The sequence below is a fragment of the Solanum tuberosum genome, unplaced genomic scaffold (assembly GCF_000226075.1).
Source record: "Solanum tuberosum cultivar DM 1-3 516 R44 unplaced genomic scaffold, SolTub_3.0 scf00315, whole genome shotgun sequence".
Lineage (NCBI taxonomy): Eukaryota > Viridiplantae > Streptophyta > Magnoliopsida > Solanales > Solanaceae > Solanum > Solanum tuberosum.
In genome coordinates this window covers 343,599-354,109 of record NW_006239239.1, presented here as the reverse complement: position 1 = coordinate 354,109, position 10,511 = coordinate 343,599, and the positions used below count along the sequence as shown (strand labels likewise).

General features: G+C 36.6%; 2 protein-coding genes across 5 annotated transcripts in view; both read left to right on the top strand.

The window, feature by feature from the left end:
* The window catches only part of LOC102602437 (polypyrimidine tract-binding protein homolog 2), a 6,589-nt gene extending 3,533 nt beyond the window's left edge, over positions 1 to 3,056 (top strand). For 3 of the 4 annotated variants that reach the window (XM_006360112.2, XM_006360114.2, XM_006360113.2), the window contains 6 exons: positions 588 to 680; positions 925 to 982; positions 1,484 to 1,588; positions 1,688 to 1,769; positions 2,121 to 2,233; positions 2,392 to 3,056. In XM_006360112.2, the coding sequence (XP_006360174.1) occupies positions 588 to 680; positions 925 to 982; positions 1,484 to 1,588; positions 1,688 to 1,769; positions 2,121 to 2,233; positions 2,392 to 2,772 (832 nt within the window). In that variant the 3' untranslated portion in view covers positions 2,773 to 3,056. The remainder of the gene's footprint in view (positions 1 to 587; positions 681 to 924; positions 983 to 1,483; positions 1,589 to 1,687; positions 1,770 to 2,120; positions 2,234 to 2,391) is intronic. The other variant, XM_006360115.2, reaches the window with a different exon arrangement.
* A 1,131-nt stretch (positions 3,057 to 4,187) lies between these two features.
* On the top strand, positions 4,188 to 10,465 carry LOC102602102 (cyclic nucleotide-gated ion channel 1-like). The gene is made up of 8 exons (XM_006360111.2): positions 4,188 to 4,715; positions 5,758 to 5,906; positions 6,334 to 6,886; positions 7,138 to 7,350; positions 7,658 to 7,941; positions 8,766 to 8,877; positions 9,163 to 9,399; positions 9,599 to 10,465. Exons 2-8 carry the CDS (start codon positions 5,878 to 5,880, stop codon positions 10,295 to 10,297), a joined length of 2,127 nt encoding a protein of 708 aa, XP_006360173.1. The 5' UTR covers positions 4,188 to 4,715; positions 5,758 to 5,877; the 3' UTR covers positions 10,298 to 10,465.
* The last annotated feature ends 46 nt before the right edge of the window (positions 10,466 to 10,511 follow it).

Below are 10,511 nucleotides of genomic sequence, written 5' to 3'. Positions count from 1 at the left end.
AATTCCTATCGTGGACGGTCAAAATTGGGTGTCAACAGTGCACATACATTGGGGCTCGACATCTTTGAAGAACTTTTTTAAGAATCTACCAAAGGGGTACACGCATGTTCCTTGACCATTCCATATCTCATTATATATTCACATTTAATGCTCCTTAGGTTTGTTGTAGTTCTAGCAATGTGGCCTGTTTACTGCTAAAATGTGCAGTTTAAATGTTGCTACTGAACTTATTTACAAGTTACAACCGGTGATCTTGCAACTTCTAGTTTAAGGAATATTTGCTGATCCCAGCTTAAAGGTGCTTGTTCAGAAAAGACTTTTTCTTAGACTTGCTATTAGATAGCTATTCCGATGCGCATATGCCCAAACACTTTTTTTTTTTGTGACGAGGGTAACTTTATATTCACACCAAAAAATTCATTATCCAAAAAATGATGAATTGGAAACTTACATCCCACAAAGATGTGTTGTAAAGCTAAAAAAAATACTGCTATGTCTTTATACCCATCATCAGTTGTTCAATTTAGTCCTACTTAGTGTGTGACAGAGTAGCCATTGACCTATATTGTCATTCTCTTCTGTGTTAGGTATTTGATTCCAGAACTGGGACCTTGCTCCCTCAAAATAACATATTCTGCACATACTGATCTGAGTGTGAAGTTTCAGAGTCATCGTAGCAGGTAGAAATGATCTCTCTCTCTCTCTCTCACACACACACACACAGAACATCCTCCCCTCTTCCCCCCTCTTTCTGCTAAACAGACATTCATGATGATGGCTTGTTCCACTATTGGAAAACTGGTTGTACATTTGCATCTTTATATCCTTCATCACTCATACTCATTTTATTTCCTATTCTTTTAGGGTCTAATGACTACTTTTCTCATCTCTTTAATCATCATTTTACATATGGTTTTGATTTAGGGACTACACCAATCCTCTCCTTCCTGTTGCTCCCTCAGCCATTGACGCAAATGGTCAGGTAATCAATTAGACACAACTCTTTGCCTGTGGTCATTAGTTTCATGGAACTATGGAAGGATGTGTTAGGATTCTGTTTTCTGTCTTCCAATTTCCTTGTTTGTATATTCTTGATTTTTTTTCTTTTTGACTAGTCAAAAAGCTTCATTAAGTAAGAAGGAATCAGTTATAAGCATGTGACTCAACCATCTTCATCTATCAACTTCACCTATCTCTGTCTATCAAGCAAGATATACTCTCTACACAAAAAATACAAGTGTTACAAAAGAGATAATGCATTGCATATCGTATTTTGCATTTTGGGGGCTACATTATGATAATGCATCTTCATGGATATTATGATTTAACTGGTAGAGTATAGCAGTTTGTATGCTGATCTTTTGTATGATTGGTACACTTTAATGTTTCTGTGCTTAGGGTACATTTGTAGTTGATTGGCTGATATTGTGATGAAATGCTGGTTTCTTTCCTTTCTTTGAAATTTATTTCATTCATGTTTCAGATCAGTGTGGGTTTAGATGGGAAGAAGCTGGAGCCTGAGAGTAATGTTCTTCTAGCTTCCATTGAGAACATGCAATATGCTGTAACCTTGGATGTCCTACACACGGTACCCCGCTTCAGTTGCAAGATAAATTTCTGTACATTCTGTTGTGACCTTAATCCCGAGTTATTCATTGCTTTATCTGTTTTAATGCATGGGGTTCAGGTTTTTTCAGCTTTCGGCCCTGTGCTAAAGATTGCAATGTTTGATAAGAATGGTGGGGTTCAGGCTCTGATACAATATCCAGGTGAGATGAAAATTTCCTTCTTTTTTTCAGAAGTGTGTTTTTCCGCTAAAAAGTCATTAGTTGCTTGTTTTGTTGTTGGTTCAAAAGTATTTCTAGCAAAGAGGCCAAGGATGGTTCTCAGCTTTATTTCATATAGAATTCAGCAATGAAGTTTTGTCCTTTGTTTTAGGTATAGATATATTGACTGAAGAAGCTTTAGTGATTATTGTACTTGTATCTGACCTTAACTGTGGATTGTTACCTTCCTAACAATTAGTCCCCCTTGTACTGGTTTTGCATTACTGGAACTGATCCAGTTACTCAGTATTAGGAGTGCTTGTATGTTAAGCAATAAATGTGATGTGTTTGCAGATGTGCAGACAGCAGTTGTTGCAAAGGAAGCTTTAGAAGGACATTCCATATATGAAGGAGGATTTTGTAAGCTTCATATCTCCTACTCTCGCCACACTGATCTCAGTATAAAGGTAAAAAGGGTCATAAAGAGATTTATTTGCTAGAGATCGTAGGAGTAGCTTATAGGAGCCACTGCAGAGTTTAGCGTCATCCATCTCTTCACTTGATGTTTTTCCCCTATTTGGAAAGAGTAGTCCACTAAATTGCATGCTTTCTGGTCTAATATCAGGTGAATAATGATCGCAGCAGAGATTATACAATCCCGAATGTCCCTATGATGAATGCCCAACCCCCTATGATGAACTCTCAACCCTCAGTCATGGGGCAGCAACCACCTTCTGTAGGAGATCCTGGTGTTCATCCATACAATGGGCCTACACAATATGCCCCAGCCCCTCAAGGTTTTGGTGCACCTCAGCATTCAGCATCAGGCTGGAACTCACCTGTTGGTTCTGCACCTCCACAAATGCAGATGCAGATGCAGATGCACAATCACCATTACTCTATGCCAGCAAGTGGACCTCCTCAAATGGGTCATGGGATGATGCCAATGCATGGACAGAACGGCCTACCACATTCCGGTGGAATGCCTCCTTATCATCCACAATAGCACTAGTGAGAACCCCAAATTTCTAGACCAAGATTACATTTTGTTGCAGCAAGATCTAAGCCAAGATGTTTATACTAATATTTTGGTCCAGACTGCATATCTTAGTTCTTCGTTTTCTGTCTCATTTCTTATTCCCTTCTCTTTGGGTGTCTTCATTGACCTATAGGACCAATCATACTTCATTGCTTCTTGATTGGTGCCATATATGAATTATATTATATAGTCATAGCGTTTTATAGTGGCGTGCTTTGAGATATACATACTGCAGGCTTGACTGATTGAAAGAACTGCTACGTTTAATTTTCTGCTGGTGATTTTATTGATCTGTTAAATATTTTCCCTATTTTCTGCTACATATGTAAGTATATTATATGTTCCCAGACACAACTGCTCATGTGGAAGTTGCAACAAAAAAAATAGGGAAAATATTTAACAGATCAATAAAATCTTAATTTTTTTTAAAATAAACTATTTTGTTGTTGTAGCCAGCTTGATGTTTAATTTTTTTTCTTATGTATGTACCGATTCTCTGATACTTCTGTTTATGGTTTTGTGTTGTCTAATTAGATAATTATATTTGGCATTAATTAACAACTGTCCCTAAAGAAAGGGTCATCTTGAGGAAAATTGTGTCTTTAATCACAACTAATTAGATTCATCCTCAAAGTCCTAGTTAGTTGACAAAATAAATGGAGAATAGTGCATAAAACTATATATTGTCAAACTCAGGAATCATGAGGATGAGGTGCATCAGACATGTTGTGCACAATAAAATAGCTTACCAAACTAACTACCTTGACTATGCACAAATAGGATCAATACACAATTTAACTCAACCAATGTCTTTACAACCACTACATTTAATAATAAACACCCACACACGTCGGTGACGTTCTGGTTTGGCTCACGGGGGGGTAAATCAAACTTACTGTGGAAGTCAAACAGCAAATCAGTCAGGTCAAACGCTTTGATTTTGTTAACTTGTGCAAATTGCCTTTGCTTATTGAAAGGCAATTCTATTCGTTAAAATGAAACCCACTGCTCATTTCTCAAATCTTAAGTGCCGTCTTTAACACCTTGTTTGGAGAGTTGTTATCTGTTGTATTATATTTGTATTGCTAGTTTAAATATAATATTTGTTTTAATTGTCACTTAATTTTACTACTCTCTCTGTCTCAATTTATGTGACTTACTTTTCTTTTTAGTCCGTCTCAAAAAGAATGACACATTTCAATATTAAATAACAATTTAACTATAAAATATCTATTTTATCCTTAATGAAATGATTTACTATCACACAAATTTCTATTATTTATTTTTTTCTTAAATTTCGTACTGAATCAAAACGGAGGGTGTATATTGTATCATTTAAATTCATCAGGTGATACTGATTTAGTGTGATCTTTATGTCATACTGATGAAGAATGACACAATTTATCATTTCAAATTTGGAGTTGAATAGAAAGTAAGAGAGAGAAGAAATTAGGAAGAATCGAAGCAAGCGCCGCCGTGCTGTATGATTTTGTGAGACAGCTGACAGTCACCGGCCGGTTTGAAAAGGCACCAAACAGTGGGTCCAGGTAAAGCTAATAAGTAGGACCCACAAAGACTCTGTTGTGGATCTTCCACTTCCCACAAAGGAAATCTGGGTGGCACAAGTAATAAATGATCAAATCACAAGTTGAAAAAACCTCCAAAAATCATCTTCTTCTCTAAACTTAGTAGATTCATAATACCACTTTTTTTTCCTTTCATGAGTTCCAACTCTCTTCACTCTCAATACACATATATATTGTTTTTTTGTCAGGTGAACTGATTATTAGCATTCCATTAAGCGATTTTTCTGCTTTTGGATTGCTGTGCAACAAAATTAGTGATCTAAAGTCAAATCTGCCCGACTTTGAGTTTTTTCGAAGTATAGGCGGGCAAAGTCCGGAGGTTACGTAAGTTGATATTTGAACTTTCTAAATTTAACATATACAAAATGTTTATATAGTCGACTCTAATTGATTTCGGATTGTGGCATAGTTCCAACATTATATTGGTTAGTCTAACAATGCATCAGTTCGAATAAATTCTCATTTTCATATTTATCTTCCTGCAAAAAATTTATGATTGCAACTATTGTTTGATGTTACAACTTTGAGAATTCAATAATTAGCAAGTGCTTCATGTTTGATCTTTTTAGAATTTTGTAGCTGATTAAGGTGTTGCATCGTTTACCTTCTTCTTCTTTTTTGTCGTTGAGGTAAGTACCCTGATGTGGAAATTTGCTGGTTGCCAAATTTTTGTCTCTGTCTCCAATACACTTTGTTGATTATTCTAGAGCATTCAATGCCTTTGACCTCAAATTCATTTTTAGGTTCCAACTATTTTTTCTATATATAAGTCATGTTTGTCGGTATATTTTAAAGGGAAAAAGGACAAATATACCCTTGAATTATCGTAAATGGTATGCAGATACCCTTCGTCATACTTTTGGGACATTGGTGCCCCTGCCGTCCAAAAACTAGAGCATATATGCCCTTTATAATAACGGACATACACGTGTCATAATCTTATCCGTCGATTAAATATTGGATCGACGGATAAGATTGTGCCACGTGTCCCTATTTAATCTTCCGTTAGAGTGAAGGGCATATATGCTCTAGTTTTTAGACGGCAGGGGTATCAATGTCCCAATAGTATGACGGAGGGTATTTGCATACCATTTATGATAGTTCGGGGGTATATTTGTCATTTTTCCCTATTTTTAATTACTTATCGACTCCTTTCATGAAAAGAACAAGTTGGTCTGTTATACTCTTGTGACAAGGTTTTACACATTTTAAGCATCTTTGACTTTGTTGAAAATATTCAACTCCTGTCTGTTAAGCTGTCTTAAAAGGAAATTTTTTGCGGCTGTTTGTTTGGTGTAACTGTAGTTATACTTGGAGAGAATCAAGATATCGAATACTTATCTGATAAGCTATACTAAAATTTCAGGGAATGGTATTAGCTCTTGGCTGAGCTACTCAAGACAGTTTTCACCGAAAAACTTGTTGCCTAGAATGATTTTGGAAGTTGATCTTCTGTATTGAGCACATTGATGCATTGGCTCAAGATATGGATCACCGACAAGAGGAGTTCTCGAGGTTAGTTTTGAGAACCTTAGGAAGCCCCAGTTTTTTAGTTTCTCAATCCAGGTTACACCTTTAAGTGGTTTCTGTTTGAATGTATGGTATGGGAATAGAGGAGTAAATGAAACAAACTAAGAGATTAAAGAGAATCATGAGTGGAAAGTAAACTAATTCTGGACCTGGGAAAGAATTGAAAGCCTGGATTGCCTTTTCTATTTGAAATTGGAAGAGAAGAGAAAATTAAAAGGAAAGTTCAAGCACATTCATGTTTGGTTACTTTATGGGTAACTTTGATATTTATGAAAATGATTAACCAAGTAAATCTGAATATGGACTAATCAGTTTTTTCGAGCATAGGCTTAGATGTTGTATAACTGTGTGCACTAATTTGCTGACATGCTGCCAACTTGTTTTTCTAATACTTAAATTGGCTGCCTTGCAGATTTCAGGGCTGGAAATCAGAGAAAAACTCTGAAGGAAATTTTCATGCTATGGGTGGAGTGCACCGAAGTAAAGTTGTAATAGCTTCCAACGAATTAAATAAAGGCTTGGAACCTGGTAAATGGAGGGCCAAAAGCATAATTCAAGCCGTAAAATCCAGTTTAAGTGGTTTTGTGGAAGAAAGCTTGGGATCCAACAAGAACATACTTGATCCTCAAGGACCTTTTCTTCAAAAGTGGAACAAAATATTTGTATTATCGTGTGTAATAGCAATCTCCTTGGATCCTTTGTTCCTTTACATTCCATTGATTGATAATGACAACAAATGTCTGGGGTTAGACAGAACATTAGAGGTTACAGCCAGTGTTTTGCGTTCTTTTACTGATATATTTTACTTTCTTCATATTGCCCTTCAATTTCGAACTGGTTTCATTGCTCCTTCTTCACGTGTATTTGGAAGAGGTGTTTTAGTTGAAGATGCTTGGGAGATAGCAAAGAGATACTTGTCCACGTACTTCTTGATTGATATTCTTGCAGTTCTACCACTACCACAGGTGCAACTTACTTCCCTCAAAATGTTTCTTTGGTTTGATTGAATTAAGTATTATTCCATTGCAATAACACATGGTTGGTAGATCTTGTGAAAAAATTATTCTTGTTCAAGGAGACGACGTGTTGTTTGTCACAGATATTAGATTTACATGATATGGAGCATTCTTGCATTGCACGTTGGTTTTTACCTACTTTCTATGTAAATAGAAGTGTATGTTCAGTTGTTTACTCTTATCCTTCTATGTATTTTCAGGTTGTAATTTTAATTATTATCCCTAAGTTGCGGGGTGCAAGATCTTTGAATACCAAGAATTTGCTGAAGTCTGTTGTCTTTTTCCAATATATTCCGAGGGTCCTTCGCGTTTATCCTTTATATAAGGAAGTCACAAGAACATCTGGCATACTCACTGAAACAGCATGGGCTGGAGCTGCTTTCAATCTCTTCCTTTATATGCTTGCCAGCCATGTAAGTTTGCAACAAGCTTGAGTTACAATTCTGATGGATATGCTAGATACTCTGTTGTTCAATTTTGTGCTACCCGAAGTTACCTATGGATGATTCTATTTGCATTTAAAATTTTGTCATGTCTGTACCAATTGGTATCCTAGAAATAAAATTTGTAGATTTTCAGCCATATTAAAGTTTTTCCTGGCATACAAGCTTATGCTTTACCAGCAGATATCATTAGTATGCTGAAATAGTTACATCATTCTCTATTATATACTTTTTTGGACTCATTAGACTGAGATTTGAGTGACTTCCTGCTCTTTAGGTACTTGGAGCCTTTTGGTATCTGTTTTCTATAGAACGTGAAACTACTTGCTGGAAACAAGCTTGTGCAAATTCCTCTGTCTGTCGTCATGCCTCGTTGTATTGTGATGATGATCATACAGGATTTAAAACGTTGCTGAATATTTCCTGCCCTATAGAGACACCAAACACAACACTCTTTGATTTTGGGATGTTCCTTGACGCTCTCCAATCAGATGTTGTGGGATCAATGAATTTTCCACAGAAGTTCTTTTATTGTTTCTGGTGGGGTTTACAAAACTTAAGGTATGCATGCACTCTGTGCTTGTTTTTTTTTTTTGCATATTCAAAAGAATGTTTATTAGATCTTTATAAAAAGTGTCATTCTGTTTAACCACATTTGCATGGATATGTAGTGGTCATTAACCATCTTTTTAAAGATCAAGAAGGAATACAAAGAAACTCAATTTTAGAATAGTTTGTGGCTTACATATGGTATGCGTAGCTTGAGCATATTAGACTTTGCGATGCTGGAACACTGGGTTTTTATTAATTTTATAATGTCTGAAATTTGTGATCATATCATCTAATTGCTCAAACAGTTTGCAAGAGTAAATTGTTATCTATTAATTTAGCTTTGCAATGCGTCATGTCAAGTATAGCCTAATTCATTGTTCTTTTTGGACTAAGCACGTGAAAGAATTTAGGTTCACAATACGTCATGTCAGTTGATATTTTTGGTTCGGTTTTCCTGCGTGAATCTAATTTTTAAGCTTAGGAAATTGGTGAATTCCTTCCTCTCAAAGAAACTGGGTTAAAAAAAGGAACTAGGCCAAATCAACAAATATTTTTATAGAAATGTTTACAACATTAAACAAATTAGAGCACCAAAGACTCTTATTCCAATATAGACAAAAAATACTAGGTGATTTCTTCTTATCTTGCCAAGCATGTAACTGTTTTGGTGGGAGGTAGCAAGTACCTTGTAGTCTGTAGATAGTCGAGGCATGCACAAGCTTGCCCGCTCTGTGAACTCCTGTTAGAATTCTGAGTTGTGTCTTAAAAAGTTCAGTTTCGTTTGAGTTTTCTGTCTGGTTTTTCTAACCTAACTTTGATCCTTTATGTTGCAGTTCCCTTGGTCAAAACCTCCAAACAAGTACCTATGTATGGGAAATTTGCTTTGCAGTTTTCATTTCCATCTCCGGCCTGGTGCTATTTGCCTTTCTCATCGGAAATATGCAGGTAGCATTGTGGCTTTCATTTTTATGTTCTCTGTTCTGGAAATTCTTAAATGGCATTTGACACACTTGACAGTATACAAACGAGCCATGAAAATATAAGCTATCAGAGATTCTATCAAGAAAATAGAACTTGTATTGCAGAGTTCTCATTCTGGTGTATGACTGCAACCTCTTTAAAATTTAGTCTACTTGAAATATCAATTTATTTGCTGTAAAAAAAATTGGTGTGTCTTATGTGAGTAAAGCAATCCCAGGCTCTAATCAGCTGAATACTTGTTTGTGATAGACATGTTTGCAGTCCTCAACAATGAGACTAGAGGAGATGAGGGTGAAAAGGCGAGATGCAGAACAGTGGATGTCACATCGGCTACTCCCTGAGAACCTCAGAGAGCGAATTAGGCGCTATGAGCAATACAAGTGGCAGGAAACAAGGGGTGTTGAGGAAGAAAATCTGATTCACAACCTTCCTAAAGACCTCAGAAGAGATATAAAGCGCCATCTTTGTTTAGCTTTACTGATGAGAGTGAGTTTTTTCACTGTTGCTCTTTGACTGTGTTTCATCCTTATTTCGCGAATACAGATGTGATTTATCCATCTCTAATGGTTGGCATCATAACTAAGATGAACCTTTTGCTTTATATACAAGTGAGATTTTCCTAGAGTAATATAGTAAAAGATCTCTTTATCAGTTCCTGATATTGATCATGCATGAATATTTTCAGGTGCCAATGTTTGAAAAAATGGACGAACAACTCTTGGATGCACTATGTGACCGACTCAAGCCAGTGCTCTACACCGAGGACAGCTACATTGTTCGTGAAGGTGACCCAGTTAATGAGATGCTGTTTGTAATGAGGGGCAAACTACAGTCTGTAACCACTAATGGAGGGAGGACAGGTTTTTTCAACTCCGAGTATCTAAAAGCTGGTGATTTTTGTGGAGAGGAGCTTCTTACTTGGGCTCTTGACCCTCATTCATCAACTAACTTACCTATCTCAACCCGAACTGCACAAGCACTCTCAGAAGTTGAAGCATTTGCTTTAGTGGCTGATGATTTGAAGTTTGTGGCCTCTCAATTTCGAAGACTTCACAGTAAGCAGCTCCGCCATACTTTCAGGTTTTACTCAGGTCATTGGAGAACTTGGGCAGCTTGCTTTTTACAAGCAGCATGGCGCAATTATTGCAGGAAGAAGGTAGAAGAATCTCTTCATGTAGAAGAAAGCAGATTGCAAGATGCATTAGCAAAGGAAGGTTCCAGTTCACCAAGTTTTGGTGCTACCATCTATGCATCAAGATTTGCTGCTAATGCACTTCGCGCTCTGCGACGCAATAAAGCAAATAAAGCAAGAGTGCCAGACAGGATAACACCCCTTCTGCTTCAGAAACCAACAGAGCCAGATTTTACTGCTGAAGATAAATAACTGCCATTAGTCAATGTAATGTGTGATCAATGATTGAGTTGCATTTTTGGCCATGTTTGTTGTGTATAATACACTTATAGGAGATTTCTTCATGCCTAAAGGCTTGTTGGAATAAAAGCAATAGTATTTGTACAAAAGAAATGATGCTTCTACCCTTTTACCAAATTATTATAGAATCCACAACAATGACAAACCACACAACCTCAAGATTCAT

What these genes read in the sequence shown, in the direction of transcription:
- LOC102602102 (XM_006360111.2), top strand. Translation starts at nt 5,878, where the DNA reads ATGGATCACCGACAAGAGGAGTTCTCGAG. An exon ending in TTTATATGCTTGCCAGCCAT is followed by an intron (nt 7,351 to 7,657) that starts GTAAGTTTGCAA and finishes CCTGCTCTTTAG; the next exon opens with GTACTTGGAGCCTTTTGGTA. An exon ending in TGGGGTTTACAAAACTTAAG is followed by an intron (nt 7,942 to 8,765) that starts GTATGCATGCAC and finishes TTTATGTTGCAG; the next exon opens with TTCCCTTGGTCAAAACCTCC.